General features: G+C 39.3%; 1 protein-coding gene across 4 annotated transcripts in view; it reads left to right on the top strand.

The window, feature by feature from the left end:
* Positions 1 to 18,464, top strand: part of TAFA2 (TAFA chemokine like family member 2) — a 199,215-nt gene that overhangs the window by 161,324 nt on the left and 19,427 nt on the right. For all 4 annotated transcript variants that reach the window (XR_012834004.1, XR_012833997.1, XM_075745299.1 and 1 more), the window contains exons 3-4: positions 12,763 to 12,915; positions 13,965 to 14,089. Coding sequence is in view for 2 of the 4 variants with exons in the window: in XM_075745299.1 (XP_075601414.1) it covers positions 12,763 to 12,915; positions 13,965 to 14,089 (278 nt within the window). In the remaining 2 variants the exon portion in view is untranslated. The remainder of the gene's footprint in view (positions 1 to 12,762; positions 12,916 to 13,964; positions 14,090 to 18,464) is intronic.

Here is an 18,464-nt window from a genome sequence, read left to right as displayed (position 1 = left end):
CGACTACATCACGCTCCCACAAACCCGCCAAGGCAAGCGTTATGTCCTCACAATGGTGGAAGCAACCACTGGGTGGCTAGAAACATATCCTGTGCCCCATGCCACTGCCCGGAACACTATTCTGGGTCTTGAAAAAGCAAGTCCTGTGGCGACATGGCACCCCAGAGAGAATTGAGTCAGACAACGGGACTCATTTTCGGAACAACCTCATAGACACCTGGGCCAAAGAGCATGGTATTGAGTGGGTGTATCACATCCCTTATCATGCGCCAGCCTCTGGGAAAGTTGAAAGGTGTAATGGGCTGCTAAAAACCACCCTGAGGGCAATGGGTGGTGGGACTCTCAAACACTGGGATACGCATTTAGCAAAGGCCACCTGGTTAGTTAACACTAGGGGATCTGCCAATCGAGCTGGCCCTGCCCAGTCAAAATTCCCACGCCCAGTAGAAGGAGATAAAGTTCCTGTAGTGCACATGAAAAATATGTTGGGTAAAACAGTTTGGGTTATCCCTGCTTCAGGCAAAGGCAAGCCCATCTGCGAGATTGCTTTTGCTCAGGGACCAGGGTGCACTTGGTGGGTGATGAGAAAAGATGGGGAAGTCCGGTGTGTACCCCAAGGGGATTTGATTTTGGGTGAAAATAGCCAATAAATTAAATTGCATGATATTAATAGCAATATACTGTATCAATGGTATGACCATAAGAATCACCCAAAACTAATGAAGGATGGACTTTGAAACTGAGCAAAGTGCCACGATGATGGAACTAGAACTGCCTTCAACTGGTGCCCAGAAACTTCATCTTTGGCATCCAGACTGTGAGCATGGACCATACCAGATACACCGGCTGTGAAGACTCCGGATGCAGCGTGCAACAATCCAGCTGCACGCACCATTGCTCCTGCTCTGAGAGACTGTAATGGCAGATGGAACCCAAAACCCTGGACTAAATGAACTCGACAGACATTTTAGAGCGATAGCCCATAGAGTAAGGCAATGAGTTCTGTAAAATAATCTGGGCATGATGTAGATGGTATGGAATAAGGGGTGGATAATGTCCTGGTTCTGGCAAGGATAGAGTTAATTTCCCAAGGAGCCAGGACAGGTGAGCCAAGCTGGCCGGGGGCTATTCCATACCATGTGACATCATGCTCCCCATAAAAGGGGGCCAGTCGGGCAGGGGCGGGTTCGGCGTGTCGGCGGGGCTCCGGGACGGGTCGAGCGTCCGGTCGGTCGGTCGTCGGATCGGTAAAATCGTTCTCTGTTATCACCCATTGTTACTATCTGTTATCAGCACTGTTGTTGATTGTTTTCCCTCTCCATCGCTGTCCCAGTAAACTGCCCTTATCCCAACCCTCGAGGCTTTGCCGTTGTTTTTCCGTTCTCCTCCCCATCCCGCCGGGGGAGGGGTGAGCGAGCGGCTGGGGCTAAACCACGTCAATAATTTATGTTAAATTTCATCACATATTTATGTGTGATGTAAAAGTGAAATGTAAAAAATTGTTTTCAAAATATTATGCTATATTTTTATTTAAATATCCTTTATAGATGAGTGGGTACACAGGTATACATAACTGCCTCTCTGTATAGAAGAGGGATATGGAGTGACTCAGTATTCTGAATATTATGTTTGGAAAAATTCTGCACAATGGGAATTTGAAATTGGCAGAATTTTTGGAAGACTACCTTGACCTCACTGAGTGGTTTCTGTCAGGTCATCACTAAAGTCCCAGAGTGCTTCTGTTTATAGCATGTGTTCGAGGTTTGATCAGCTTAATAGTTATTCAATACAGATATTAAACAAGTGATGTTCGTATTCAACCTTAGAAAAAAAATCTTTGTGCTGCTTACTTTGAAAGTTATTGCTTTCTCTTTACTAATTTTTTTTTTTGATAGAACTAATTAAAGACTTTCCAAATACATTTGGGGGGCTGTTGCTTTTCTAACCTTGCAGAAACTTACCATGGGGTGAATAAGGGGCCCTAAGAATATTTTTTTAAACACAAATCAGAATAAACCATAAAGACTTTGATAATGGAATTCATGGTGACATTCAGGTGCTTAAATATGAATCGACCTTCTTATTATGGCGATCTGTTACCTAAAAAAGTTTTTGTACCTTAATAAATAAATAAACACCTTAATTGTGGAAGCAAGATCACACATAAGCAGCTAGATGTGTGCTGAGGTGGAAATAGAGTATGGGGGCCCAGCTGCTTCCTTCTTTGATGAAACCACATTTGTCCTTCCCTGGGCTTCAGCTGCTGCCTCCACAGAGGCATCTAAAGTCCACTGAGGTACTTGAGCTATTTTCTAATAAGCGTGAGAAGCCTGAAAGCAGGCTGTTCAAAAGAACTATTGAATTTATCTCCCCACCTTGTTACACTAATCCTATTTCATAGAGAGTCCCATACACAGCACTTTTCTTAAGATGTTACTTCAGGTGAGGGTTGTGTGCCAGAGGGTCATTCAAACACATGGGGGTAGAAAAAACCTTTTTCTTTTTTTTTTTTTTTTTTTTTATTTTCCTGGTGCATCCCTGAGAACATGTTAATTTGTCATCTACTACAATGTGCCCTGAGACCATCTGGGTCAGCTGGAAAAAAAAGAAAATTAATAATGAGAGTCATCTAAGGAAACAGGGGAAGCATATTCCCCATAAACTGTGTAAACTACAGACTTCTGAAGCCTTGAGACTCAGGAAAAAACGTGGGGTTTTTTGTATTCTGTCAGATGCTGAAGGCTGCTCTGAGACATGTGCTACTGCTTCTTGCTGAGTCGAGATATTTGGCAGGAGGCCCACGGAGAGAGTAGGAGAGAATAAAAAGTCTTTGTGCCAAATGTTCTTTTGAGTGCCTGAGAGCTGGATTGGTCTTTTTTCTCTGTGAAATCATATAATTAGTAATCTCAAACCTCAGCCTGTTAATTTACAAAATGTCTGCACACTTTAATATATCGTTTGCTTAACATGTTTGATAACAACCTCAGAGATACTGGGGCTTTTGACTTCTTGTAGTATTTATAAACCGCGCCTCGCCCTGGGTGTTTCTCTGCCAGCTCTACACAGGCTCGTCTGGTGGATGGTGTCAGCCACGAGAGAAGAAACGCGGGAAGCATCCTGCCTGCGGAAAGCAAAGCGGCTCCTTTTCTAGGCCGTAGGGAAACAGGCAGCCTTCGCCGCCGTCGGCCTTCTCCCCTGATCAGCAGGCGGGGTGGCTGTGTGCAGCGGTTCCACCCCGGCAGCTGCGGTGGCAAGCGGCGAGAGACCTGGCGGGGCTCGCTGCGGCTGGGGAGCTGAGCTTGTCGTGGAGGCTGGGAGAACGTGCAGAAGCCTCCTCCTTCTCCTTCTCCTCTTCCAGTGGGCGAACATATAAAGAGCTGCAAGATCCCAAATGATCGCTGCTTATGATCTCGTCTCCGAACCCTCTGTGATTCCGTGACCCTAGTGATAATCTGATTTCGACATTGAAAACAGGACCTAGGGAGGGCAATGCTCTAGATTGAGAGGGAGTCATACGAAGAAGAGGAAATTATCCTGCAGGCTACCTGAAAGTTAGTTGTGTTTTGAATTCCTCTGTCTGTGGCTAAAACTTTGGCGCGCAGGTGTCATTTGTAGCCATTGCCATAAAAAGGCTCTGACTTTTGTGAGAGAGGAGACAAGCTTATTTGAGTAAGACTGGCTCACTCCTGCCAAAGGACTGATTGAATAAAATTAGCCTCAGTAAGGCCAGGAGGATAAAGTCAGATGGCTCTGAGCTCTCCAGGTCCAATAGATCCGACATGAAGTTCTCCATCTGCGGTTTTATGTTTGTAAAGATTGTGTGACCATCTGGGACCATGCCAGCTTGCTGTTATTCCAGTAAGTCTTTTTTCTCTCTTAGTGGAGATAACTGAATCCTTCAGTCCATTTCAGTGCATAGGTTTTGCTATGGGAATATCTGAGGCTTGATCTCACAGGGTCATTAGTGAGCTTTTCTCGAGGGAATACTTACATTGTCGTTTTCCTTGATTTTTTTCCAAAAGGGAAAAAGTCTTTCCACACAGATGGCTATAACTGGTGCCTGGCAGACAAGCTGATGGATGAGACTTTTCTTTGGCACTGTGCAGAAAAGTATGCTTGGCAAAGTGACTGTGGCAAACCATTCATTAGCTCGGTTTTAAAGGCTACCAGAGATGCTGTCTGCATAGTCATATGAACTCTGCTTACCATCCTTCACCCAAGTGAACTAACCCAGTTAATTGCATGATAGAGGCAGCCCGATGAGAGGAGCTGGGCTAACATCTGCAGAATAAACACTTCTCAAGAATTACTCTTGTTATTTTAAAATGGTTCTCTCAGGAGAGAAAACACCACATTGAATCCAAGAAGCCTGGGAGGGGCTGCAGTTAGCAGGATCTTTTGTGTATGTGTTGCCTACAGGTGATGTTGCAAAAATAATCAGTCCAAGCAATTAGCTCGGTTTTTTAACAATTCACCTGAGAACTTGTCCCAAGATGCAAGAGACATCAAAACAAAAGAGAAATGAAAAGTAATGCTTTGCTTTTAAGCTAAACTGATTCTCCACTGGTGTAAGTAGAGCATAATGTGTACTCTGTCTGTCTGGGTTTTTTAAGTGCCCAAGGTGACCGAGTGACTTTTAATAGCTATAGCTGAGGTGCAAGGCATGGAAATGTGAATGCAGTAAATGAGATCTCAAAGCCCTGTCAATAAGGTGTGTTTGTAGGGGTTTAAGAAATATTTACATGGGAAGGAGTTGTCCACATTATAGCATTACTCAAATCAAGCAAAAAAGAGATCTGCGTGGCCTCTGGCGTGGAATGGACTGCTCCCATCGAACAGGGCAACTCTCCAGCTTGACTCACTGCAGAGTTTTGGCGGGTGCCTCTCTACAGCTATTGATCTGCTGATCCAGCAGGTGACCTGCCTAACATGAGAGAATTATCTTGACAGTCTGTGTACATTTCTTAGAAGCAAAGGTTGAGGGTTAAATGTGATTTTGCCAAATGCTGCCTCTGTCTTCCTTGCTTATTTTTTCTTTCCAAAAGGTTTCTGATGCTTACATCTGTTAGAGGTTGGTCAATACCGCAGCTGAGCAGATGTGAGGCTGCTGCGGCTCCTTATCCCCAGGTTCTCCAATGGTGAGGCTGAGCATGTATGCTCCTTAGACACATATAGGTGACCACATAGGCGCGTAAACTCACACATGCCCAGTACGCACAGAGCCAGCCACACAGATCAATGCAAACAAAACAACACACCTTTCCCGACACCCACGTTAATGCACACAGCAGTCATACAACAGATTGCCCAGTCCTCTTCCCTGGCTGATCAGGATTGAAGTCTGCTAGTGGAGGGAGATGATATATACACAAACATGCAAAATGGATCACTCCAGTAGCTGGTCTTAGACACTCAGTCTGACTAGTAGCTGATCCAAGCCCCATATTGCTTCCACTTGGATTCACGAGCCCATGAGGTTTGTGATCACATGCCAGTTGCTGTAATCAGATCTCTTAATCTATCACCAACTAGTTTGGTTTAAATTTCCCTAGTGTTCACACATACCCACTCAGAGAAGAGGGTTCCCCCACAAAAAGATAGAAATGGGATTTAATGAGAACGTAGGGCAGCCTGCAGTGTTTGAGCACAGGACTCAGCCAGGCAAGTGTAGTGATCAATTGCTGTTTATACTTCACTGGCCCCTCCCATCCTGTCCTCTTTATTCACTCATGCTTGTTGCTCCCCAGTCCGTCCTGCCCCCGGTCCTTCCACTAAGCATCACATGATGAGCCTCACATGTTTCCACAAAATGATGGCAAATTTTACACAATCCCAAAATTCTGTTCCCTCTTCATCCTATAACAGGTCCTACACCCCTGTAGGCAGTAACGCCCTTTAGTCTGCAAGGCTTTCTGGGGAGGCACTTTCTTTTGTTGACTCATCTTGGAGGGTTTCCTACAAGACCCAGGGGCTGATAGCTCCTCATGGATGGTGCTGGGAGCAGCAGGTCAGGATGCTCCCTTGGTGCTGATTAGCATCCTGGGGCTCCTCTGATCCCCCAAGGGCTCCATGTTTAGCCAATGGCCATGACAAGGTGAGGGTTATTTGGCATATCCTCAGTTCTAGGTATTTGGAAAAGGGATCATCAAGAGACTTTGAGAGTACCTTCTCCCTACAGAAAATTCTCTCATTCAAAGTAAAATTTGGTATTTATTTTTAGTTGTACACTACTTTTGAGTTATGTGAGTGTTTTAAATGTGTGTGCCATCAGTGGAATAGAGAGCTAAATAAGTTTTTAAGTAGCCATGTGAAATGTTATGATAGTTTCAAATAAGACAGCACAAATTATAATTTTTTCCTGCTGATTCTATAGCAGAACCCCATGTGTCATCTGGAAAATAAAGCAGCATGAGTGCCTTTCCTGAGATGCACCACAACTGTAGCATGCCTTATTGTCATCACTGAGGACACAGGAATTACTGCTGTGTCTGTAATTGATTTTTCAGTTCACTGGCCAAACAGAAAAAAAAAAAAAAAAAGAAAAAACCCAAGTAGTTTTTTTCAACTGAAATAAATTATTTTGCTTTGTTTTGAGAATTTTTACAATTCTAAAAATCCCTTAGGTTTGTCAAAACAATAAAAATATTGTTTAAAAATAAAAAATAAAAGTGGAAACAATTTTTTTTGCCCCTTCCCCCCCTATTCTTACCTTTAGGTTTAATGTGTAACCAAATTTGACTACATTTCAAAAATAGTTACACTGTTTGGATACTGTACTTTTAGTAAATGAACTGTTCAATGAAAAACACGACAACTCTAATGATGGTTTAAAATATGATTTAATATCTTAATTCATCATTTTTTTCAGTCACCTATCTATACGTCATCATTTTCTCAATCACTGCATAGGTGCTACATATGCAATCATTGGAATATATCTCGGTTGCAAATCCAGATGTCACCTTTATTGACAATATAAAATTTTATCTCTATCATTGAAATTCTGATCCAAAACCACTGATCAAGCCAAAACCATTAATTTCAAAGGGTTTTGAATCTGATCTTTAAAGGTCATGTTCAGTAAGGTCAACATTTATCTACCAGTGCTTCTTTGGGAGTCACTGGCTTGCTGCATGCCAGAGGTAGTGAGACAATGACTGGTATGGGAGATGCCTCTGCTTTTTCTGATGTCTGTGCTGCCAGTTCTCCCACTGGCCAATGGAGCTGAAATGAAGGTGTGCTTTGTTTCGTGTTCACACAAGCAAATTGAAGCTTGTGTTCCCAAAAGCTTGTCTTTTTTTTTTCCCAGTTGCACTAATGACTGGTCAAATAGAAGATTTTACCTCTAACAAAAAGCTTCACATTGTGTTGTTAGATGACACAACTGCATTAATATCACCACCATTGCTGACAGAGTGTAAATAAACCAAATTCAGGTTTTTTCCCTATAAGCTGTTAGGTGGATATAACAGAAAATATTGAAAATACTGAAATTAGTTGAATGAAGGAACTGAACAGTGTATTTCTTTTTATATGTATTTCTCTGATACTTAAACAGAGAAACCTTAGTTGGAAATCCTGGCATACCTGTGGTTGCATAAAATTTTGATTGCTTAGATGTGGTAGCTGCTAACGCTTATTAAACCATTGAAAAAAATACAGCAATACTGTGTGTGAGTGTGTGTTTTTGTGTGTGAGCAATTTTGGAAGTTTATTTGTATCCTTCCTATCTACAGTGACACACTGAGTCATATATGACATATATTGAAATTGCTGAAGTGTAGCAGAAGGATAAGCCACATTTATTTTCCATGTCAATCAGTATGAACAAAGCAAATAGACCATGTGAACAAGAAAACCCACTTTTTTCCTGGTCACTTAAGAATAGGACAGTGATTTAGAGCCTAATCCGGAAAATGGTACATTATAAAGACTAATTTTATTTATTTTTCTGATACCAATACCCCCCCCCACACACTTGCTTGAATATTGTGGTGTAGCATAGTGACTAATCACTCAGGGAAATGGAGGAAACAGGTTGATAATCTGCTTAAATATTGTTTGTTTTCCCTTGCAGATGGTTATTAAAAAAAAAAAAAGTAGTTCCATTATAGTCCTTAATGCAATTACTCATGTAGATATGGTTTACATGAATAAAGACTACTTATGTGCTTACTTTGAAAGACTGAGTCACTATAGTATTTCATATGGGACATCTTCCTGATCATACCCAAGATGACAAAAAAGCCAAAGCATGTATAATATTAGCTATGATATGGATTGAAACTCATGGCTAAGAGTAATTTCCATTCTTCTCCTTATTGCTGATCCGTTGCTTCTTGTTTCAACTAAAGCTTTGTTTTTATGAAGAGCTTTAAAAAACTCACAGACACAAGCAAACCAAGTCTTGCGCACTTTACGTGGTCTCTCTAACCTCAGAGGAATTACCTGGAATGGAATAAAATAAGACACATTTATTCCATGTAAGGGTGCAGAGCTGTAGTTCTTGTAAGCCGATACAGGAACTGGTTTCTGCAGAAGGAGGTAATCATGTATCTGTGGATGCCTGCTCCTGCTGCTTCCCTATGGCTGAAACTGCCTCTCTCTAGTCTCTGCACCCAGCTGTAGGAGCTAAACCAGTAGAGAACTAACCCTACAAAAAAGGGGATATTTTTCTGCCAGTCTAAATCCCTGCCTTACTGTCGTCACCGCCAAATGACAGCGTTCATGCAAGCAAGGGATGAAAGACTGTGGGAAATGGGACAAGGGATCTTCTTTTTCTTCCAGGAGCTGTCAGTCATTAGATGGGTTTAGCTGTATCACCCGCTTGTGCCAGCGTCCTTGCAGAGAGCATATAATAGAGCCTTCTTACTGTTTTTTTCCCCACTGTTAGTACTGTGGCTACTGCAACGATGGGGAACCTGAGGACAGAAACAGCCTGTGACTTTATTTTATCTAGTCCGTGGCAACATGTTTTTTTCCTCTTTTTTTTAATGGCCAGTGTATGTGTTAATGCATGATGTGTGCAACTTTCAGGAAAAGAAAAGACTTAAATGGCCAAGCAGATGTGTGTCAGAATTGAACATGAATGTTTAAGTGGCAAGGTTAGGAAATGGTGATACTAAATACCTTATAGTCATACTTGTGAGTTGCAAAATAATAATCTTGAACGGTAACTTACCTTCTCGCCTGGAACAAACTTCCCACAGAAGTAATGGAGTAAGGGCCGTAACTTAGTGCCAGATGCACTGTGCAAATATGACTGAAATTTCGTTCACCTGAAGGAAAGAAATTTAAAATGTCCATGAAGGAACAAAACCAGGTAGAAATTATATATATTTAAAGGTCTTTGCTGTATAGGTTTAAACATACTTTTAAAGTGCATTCAATTTTATGTAAAATGAGGAATAATAATTACTTAGCTTTATTTTTTCCAGGAACATGATTGTGAACACTTAAATTTATTGTGTACCAATATCAAACTGATCTATGAGATAGCTATTGATGATTTCACTACATGAAAAATGATATAAAAGTGGCAGGTTAATTACAGGATATACCGTTAATGGGTGAGATATGGTTATGACTGTTTTCCAAGTTATGCTCTCTTAATACAGTGTTACGTCTTCTGGAACATAATATATACATATACTATGTTATGCATAATCATCAGGAAAACTTCACAGTCTGTACGCATAGATATCTCTGAGTCTCTTTCTTCAGTCCTTCTTCACACTGATTTCAGGAAGGATTACTTGCATTAGTAGAGAATGCAGGACTGAGTGTTTGCAGTGGTTTTGAATAATGAATTTCTGTAGGATTCCAGAAATGACATTCAGTTCCTCAAATATTTTCTGCAAAGCAAGCAGCATACTTTGAAGTCTGTACTACGAGAAAAAGAAACAAAACCGAAATGTGAATCTCCTAAAGTACTATCCTTCTGTTGTGGAATGGTTCAGTGGCTTAATGAGGTTAATTTGTATTAGGTTGTATTAGGAAATCCTTTATCTACACTATAGAGGCTTTCATTTCACATGAATGTGACACATACTGTACTTACTGCCCTGGAACTTAATTATTTGATAGCATAAGGAGCTAAAATCCCTACATTTCCTCTCAAGGAATATTCATTGCATACTCTGGATGGTAAATAGAAACTAGAGGATGGTTGGCCTAGATTTTCAATGTTTGAAATATCTTTGTATACTTTTCTAGGTTGTTTTGGTTTTATACCTAGAAAATTTCAAAGCAGCTTTATTAAAGATTCCCGAAATACTATCAACAGTATGTGATTACTTTTTGTACTCCCCCATTTTTCAGTTATCTTTTCACCCTTTGAAATACTTTTCTGTATTTTACCTGAATTTAAGTGGCCATTTCATTTAATTACACTTTTTTCCCATAAAAGTCTTAAAATGCCTTAAAATTTCTCTCCCTAATTACTACAAACCAAGTCTTTCAAAAGTTTTGTTTCAGTATGAACATTTCCCTCACACGCATTTTACAACAGCTCTTTGAACCGGCTTCCATTCCAGATGGCTGTTGGTACACATAGTACTTTATTTTCTCTTAGCAGCTGTATTAGGGCATTTCTGTAGACCTGGTAGAGCTGCGTCAAGCTATTTAATAAGGGAGTGAGGAGACCAAATTCCAGGATCAGTGATACACATCAGAATACAAATAAGGACTGAAAACTAATATAGTGAAAAATTAAGTGGGGCAAAGTTCACATCCTACCACTAAATTTACTTTCTTTTGTAGATTCAGTGTTTGGTTTTTTATGTACCTTTCATAAAATACAAATTAGTGAATTTTTGTTGGCATGTGTGGGCATAAGATATGTAATTAATGTGAACTTACAAAAGCAGCATGTGTTTGTTCTACTATATGTTATACATTTGAAATATATCCTAGAATATTTTTTTACCATATTCACAAATAAAAAACCCTTATAACAGTGTTATTGAGAAAAATGAATGTATTTATTAAAAATGTTTTGTTGGCATTTATACCAGTGAAAGTGTTTGGAAAATAATTAAAAGTAATTTTTACAGCAGGCTGTGCTGGTAGCTGTAAAAATATTTGCTCGTCATCAGAGGTATGAAAATATCAGAGACTGCAAAGTTCAGGCAGATAGTATGAATTGCTTTCTTCCTCATCTATTGAATTAAAAATAACACATATTGAATTAAAAATAGTAAGTAGTTAAAAAACAAAGAAAAACATTTGTATGCAGAAAAATATTTTTTTCTCCTTGGTTTCTGATTTATATGTAACATTTCAGTGTATCACAATATGATGGATCATGGGTTAATTGCTCACATTGTGTTATATCATTTCAGTTGTAGTACAGCATGATGTGATAGAGTATAATCTAACCTGACATGCAGTGAGTGACGACACGGATGGTTTAGTGGACTTTGTTCTACTGAAAAATGCATATTCGCCTGAAAGAAATGTTTAGTAGTTTATGTTTCGTTGATGTCTAATTGCTGCCTGTGGCTTTTGCCTCTAGGCATTTTCTTGGGGTCCATAGCCTATATCAAGTTTGTTTTCCTTCTTCAGCCCTTTTGGGAGCTGATACTGTGCAATAACTACTGAGTGGATCCAGGGATCAATGTTGGGCTCCTGAAAGCCTGTTAGTAGGGACTATCCTTGTGGAAACCCTTGTTTATTGTTTGCCATTAGGGATATAAAAGGTAGCTGAAGCGTTTAGTACACAAGCTTTGCACAAAGCATGCAAAAAGTTGAACAGCAGAAGGGATAGAGCAACTTAGGGGTACCATTAAAAGACGTATTGCTTTGCGTAATTCATACTCCTCCCTGTACATGGTTGTAGGTTAATATGAGTTAAAAGTTCAGATTTCTTTCTCTCTTCCTTCTGATGGAAATGAACTATCCCCAGAAATAGCTAGCCTTGTATAAGTAACCACTGAAAGTTCTGTTAAAATTATTTTTTCTGAACTCCAGATCCTTTGGTAACTGGCTGCTGAACCAGAAAGGGTAGTTTGGCAGTTCTTCTCTTACCAAATTGGTCCTCTCTTAGGACTCCAGTAGCATGATTCTGGTGATCCGTTAGAGCAGCATGGGTGGCGGTGATGGGTACTGGATATGGGATAATGAAGATTGTCCTCTTGTCCCCTGTCTTTGAAAAGCTTTGATTCCTCATGTGCCGAGACTTTCTTTGCAGTGCCAGGAAGAAAGATTTAAAATGTGATTCCTTAGTAGATTTTATTTCTGGGTTTTGTTTGAGGGATGTCCATCTGTAGGAAGGTTTTGGGGTACATATAAAAACTGCATCTGCCCTGGGTGTAAAGTCTGGAGACATAGATTCTGAAAACATATGCATGTATGGGTATTTTAGCATTGCTATGCTTCCATTTCAAGGTTTCTCCTTTAGGGAAAAGAAAAAAAAAAAAAAAAGTCTTGGTAAAGATACACAGCTGTTTACAGGAGTGCAGAAATTAATATAGTTTCTAGGTTAGTCTTACAACGTTTCTGCTTCCTGCTTCACTGGAACAGTCCCACATGCAGCCTTCTCCAATTGTTCTTTAGCCAGCATTTTCTGCCTATCATCGTTATACTACATTTGGAAAAGAAATCCACTTTACATTCTAGTGTTAGTACCACTGTAATTCCACTTTCATGCATGGCAGATTGCCATACAGAGCCAAGTTTAGTGCATTTCTAATTAAAAAAACCCCAAACACTATGATGCTACCTCACCATGTTATCACATTGCTCATCTTCTTATTTTCACAGCTCACCATGTTAAAACTGGAACCTGTGAAGTGGTGGCACTCCACAGATGTTGCAATAAGAACAAGATAGAAGAAAGATCACAGACAGTGAAGTGCTCCTGCTTCCCTGGGCAGGTAGCAGGTACCACCCGGGCAGCTCCTTCTTGTGTTGATGGTGCGACTACTCTATTGTTTCCTTTTGTTGCATGTTCCTAGGGAGTTTTGCTGGCTTAATCTTATCAATGAGAACCACTCCATTACAGTTAACTATTTAAAATAAGAGTAGGAAATTTTCTGCATTTTGAAGGGCATGCCTAAGGTGAATGGGAGGAAGATGGGAAAAATGAATTATTTGCTATTACTCTGTGGAAATGCTAAGCAAAATTATTAGATGCCAGTGAAAGAGACCTCTTGAGAAGCTAAATTGGATCTAACTAACAGAGTGCCCTCAGAGTTGTATGAAATTCACTTAATTAAAAGTGTTTATGCAAAATCTACCTGAGCATATCATTTTCATGTGCTGCAATCTTACATTTTATTTATATATTTATTTTTATCATACATGAACAAACAAGCAAACAACCAGAACACAGTTCTGGTTGTTTTTTAGTCTTTTTAGACCAATACTATTTTTCCTATTCACAGTGCAATATTAATGTTTTACTTAACAAATCTGACATAGGCTCATATGTTTTATTTGGGAAAATACTAGCTGATTTTTCACATCTCTTTCTCTGAACGAGGAGCAGGATGGATTCACCCTTTACGTGGTCTCTTTACTGTTGATATGCTGTTGGCTGTCAGAGAAGCTGTAAATATGTCATCATTGGGGAATAAATTTAATCAGGCTGTGCTAGACTATATAGTAGATCAGGCAAAATATACTAACTCAAAAGAAGATATTCGACTTAGAACTTTGAAATCTGGCTGAGCAAGAAAAAAATGAGGGTTGGAAAGAAATCCTGTGAAATTAGTTCCTGAACAGCAGTAAATTAGGAAAAAAACCCAACACAGTAAAAAGATTGACTTTCAAGCACAATCCGCCTCGTGCAAATTGAGACCTAGTTTCTTACGAAGATTCTGAGCTGGCTGAAAATCAGATTAGCTGTCAGTCAATATATTTCTAACATTGTCCTGGAAAATAAAAGAAATGTTGCAACATAACGGCATATTAAAGTGTCCATTTCAACAACATGCAAATGTGTTTGTGTTCCTCTCTTGTAGCTTCAATAGTCGAGCAGAAATGGTGGTGCCACATGCAACCATGTCTTGAAGGGGAGGAATGTAAAGTTCTTCCAGATCGTAAGGGATGGAGCTGTTCCTCTGGGAATAAAGTGAAAACAACTAGGGTAGGTATGATACCAACCTTACATGTTACCAACAGGTAAAAAAAAAAAAAAAAAAAAGTGCACAGGAAATTGGGTCCACGGAGAAGACATCAGTTGAGAAGACTAAAGAAGTGTGGGAAGAGACTTATACTGGGATTGAACTTCCTGGTCCTGCACACTTTTCTCAGCACACTTTGCAATTCCTTGGACATGGTAAGCAGTGTGCCAGTCCTTCTAAGGTAAGCAGTGGTGATAGAGTTGACCACTTTTTCAGCTACCAGTAAGAATCAAATGTATTGCAATCTGATACATATTTCACTCTGAAACCAGTTGCACAAAGTCTATACAACCTGCTAACCTCTTCATTCACAGGATAGCAATCAAGTGCATTTTTATCAATAACATGGAATTACCATATTTCTACGTAGAAACTGCTGAGTATGGTAAGCATTTGATGTGTCATGACAGTGTGATCTTCTGGTTCTTTCTGTTTTGTATGACTGGGATTTACTAAAAGATTTTAACAGAGTTTCAATGAGTTCCTTTTCTCCATTTGACACTTTTTATATCATTGGTTCAAAATTACATTAACAGAAATACATCTAACATTCATCATATACAATGCCTGAAAACAAAGTAAACCTGCTGTCATCTCAGCTTTTTAGTGGCTAACAGAAGAATAACAAATTCTTCACATAAGCATTAAACACTCAAACTTCCTAAAACTGCAGCTTTGTATCTCTGTAGGGTCAACAGAGTTCTTCACCAACATAAAGCAGATTAAAATGCACTCTGAACACATACATGCATGTGTGTAAGCATAAACACCTTCACCCTACACCCCACCACACATACTGATGACTGGTTTTGCTTGTAAGTATTTGGTGATTGTTTGCAGTGTCAGACCATAATTTGCTAGTGTGTTGTTTACTCTGTGCAGGTGTTTCAGTGTCTATGTTGATTGATTGAAATCTTCCTTGCATAGGCACTAAATTTCTGGTACACCTTGGTTGTAGTGGCATGTAGTGTGCACTGACTGAATTATGTTCCTTCTGTTCCACAGAGAGCTCTACATGTCTCAGTTTCTGTATGTGGAAATCTTTAAAACATTTTGACATTCTTTGAAGAAAGGGTACTTCCTAAATGTTTGATATACAATTCCACTCCTGAGTCCTCTTTCAAATGTGTTTCTTCTGAAGCTAACCTTGCTTGAATGCTGCCCACGCTTAACTTTGTATATGCCAACACAAATCTGATTATATGCACGTAAAATGTGTGTGCATGCATATTATAATCAAAAGGAACTTGATAGAATTTAATAACAGTAATAGAAATAGAAAGAGAATTACATGTGTGTGTGTTTTGAAATTTGTCCTGGCTACTAGTACAATACATCATTAGCATTAAAGAGCACATGCCATTTAATATTTAATGTGAGTGTTTAACAAGCAGTAAGTAAAAATGTGGGTCTGAATTACATTTGTGTAGGAAAAAAGAGGTCATGAAAGGGAGAGAAATCAATTAGAATCGCCTTGAGGAGATTTCTTCCTAACATTTTGTCAGAAGATAGGTTTTCCTACATTGGTCCAGGTTATGAAGGTCTGTCCACTGTTAGGAATCTACAGAAGCCCAAGGCTCTTGTCTTCAAGGGCTTATGCCTTTGTTGCAGACTCACAGGTCTGGGTCTTTGCAGGAGTTGGACTTTTCTGGTCCTCCATGGATGGTGGCAGTCCTCAGGACTCATTTCATACCTCTTCAGAAGTGAAACTATGACAAAGCCAGTCCTTTTCTCTATTTGCCATCACACACACTAATTCAGTACAATGGCTACCATAACCTGCTTGCAGACCTACCACCACTAAAAAGAAAATACTAATCTCCTTAAATCCTCCACTATTTGTTCTGCCTTCTAGTTTGTCCAGATAGGTTATGTTTGTCACCTTCTTCCTTCATTTCCCACACAGCTGCAAAGCTATTTTGAGACAATATCAAACCTGAATTCAAATTTCTGACAGAGAGTTGGTCCCAGTTATTGAAACCATGTGGTAGGTGAATGAAGGTCTCTGTCTTTCCAGACACAGGAGGCTGAGATTTTAACAGATGTCATTCTGATGTTGAGAAAAATATATGTTGCTATTGGAAATGTGAGTGGTTCTTTGTGTTAAGAGAGTAGCTTATTATCAAAAAGCAAACACTTTTCCCTAGTAAGTAGTGACTACAATATTTTTGTAGCTCCTCTTTCTGCTCCCCAAAGTCTACATAAATAAAAGGAAAAACTCTAAAGTGCTCTGTGGTTTCAAACCCCCTTTTTCTGAGAAAAATGAAATGAACTGTACAGAGTTAGTATTAAGAAGTCATGAATAATAAGTTTCTGATTGTCAAATGAAATAACCCATATGCCATTATCATGTATAATGTAAAAACATAAAGAAACAAAGGGAACTGAACAGCTTGGGTGATTTCAGTGTGTTGCAGAAAAGCCGTGCGAAGGCTTTCCTGAAATGCCTAAGAAAGTCTATATTCACCTCCAAACATATTCTGTAAGTTTGCCTCCTTCATATGCAGAAAAAGTAACCCAATTAACTGCTGAAGTACATCTCTTCTCCAGGACACCAAGTTCAAAAGCAGCACCTAAGTTTCCATATCTCGAGCTGTTAATAGTTAAGGATTATGTTAGAGGTAAAACCAGTGGAGGAAGGAGGTATTTTCCTTGTCCACCTCTGTTAGCATATTTAATCACACTGTTGTAACAAATGATGATACCAACTTAATAGTTATGGCATCAGTCACTGAGCAAAAAAGGCCAAGTGAATAATGGGAGAAAATGAATTGATTTTTTAAAATGTGGTCTTCTTGAGGTTTTGCATTTTTTTCAGATATGGGATCTAATAAGGTAATACATGAATAATGAATTAGAAATAGCATGTGTGATATGGTACTCAGAATTCAAATGGTAAGAAGAGTCAGGTGGAAACTATTTACCTTCAGAATGCAAAAAACAGGTATTGTGGAAAGATGTTTTTCCTAATTTGTCTGCATATTAGTGGAAGAGGGCTGACATTAGGAGTCAACCATAGAAAAGGAATGAATATGGTGGGAAAAGTGCATATGAATAAGCTGAGTACTGAGTTAACTTGTGTTGGTTGAGAATTTACTATTTTGAGTCTATGTAGCCTGCAGGAGGGGAAGGGGAGAAAAACCAATGATGCTTTAGCTAAAACAGTAATTTATTTTTTTTTTTACTTCATATAAATAAATGCATCTTTGCATTCCTGAGCATTATACCACAACAAAAGAGGATGTTCAAGAACACATTAGGAGAATTATGAAATGATTATGTGCATAGCTGAGATTTACCAGGCACATTGTGGCATTCTCCTCCAGACTGAGAAAATGTTGTGGGAGGAAGCATTTGAATTTTTTTCTATATGGCTGGCCTCAATGTTTTGATAAATAAACACAGAAATTTTGTCACATTGCCCTTTTTAAATGATGACAAAAGTGTTAAAAAAGGGGAAAATCCAAAGAATTTATTTTTTTTACCTTTGAAATATTTTTTCTTCTTACAGCCTTTTTCTAATATAATTATTTTAATTCAGAAAGCTCTCTTGGTTGTGTTTCCTTTCATTTTTGCAAAATAAGGAAAATGTCTGTTTAAAACGGAGGAATTGTCCCATCAGTTGAAAACTACAAAACATAGCAGTAGTATGTATAAAACTGCCAATGACATTAAAAAAATGCTATGAGTTTGTATTAAACAAAGGAGCCCTTTACATAGACTGGAAAACAACATTTTGCAGTCAGATAAGAGCTGAGGAGAAAGAATTTCAGATTTCTCTCAGTTATGGGGTGTATTCCACACCAGAGGTCACTGGATAGGGGTTTTTCAAGCGCAGATCCAGATGCCAGGCGTTACATGTATTTTTAAGAACAATACATTGCCTGCTATCTTTATAATAGAGGCTGACTTTAAATAAGAGCAGCGAAGCTGCATGTAACCTGTATGAAAGTGCGTGCTGCAATGCCTCCTGGGGTCCCGGTTCCTCAGGCGTCCACCCTGGGACTAGCTTGGTGTATCTCATAGCTCCTGGGCAGCCCATAAACCCACGTGTCTTTCCTGCAGAAACTAGAGCACAGGAACATGGGTAAAGTGGTGCATCTTGGGTCTCATCTTGAGATCCTGGAGCTGTGACATGACTGAAGAAGGGTGCACTTGTGCCCGGGAGTGGGGAAGTATCCCTGGGCTGATATTTTATGAAGATATAGAGGAATATGCATTGATGTTTTTTCATGTGAAATTAGAATAGAATAGGATGGAATAGAATAGAATAGAATAGAATAGAATAGAATAGAATAGAATAGAATAGAATAGAATAGAACAGAACAGAACAGAACA

This window comes from Balearica regulorum, chromosome 1, assembly GCF_011004875.1.
Source record: "Balearica regulorum gibbericeps isolate bBalReg1 chromosome 1, bBalReg1.pri, whole genome shotgun sequence".
Taxonomy (NCBI): domain Eukaryota; kingdom Metazoa; phylum Chordata; class Aves; order Gruiformes; family Gruidae; genus Balearica; species Balearica regulorum.
This window is presented reverse-complemented; position numbering and strand designations above follow the sequence as displayed.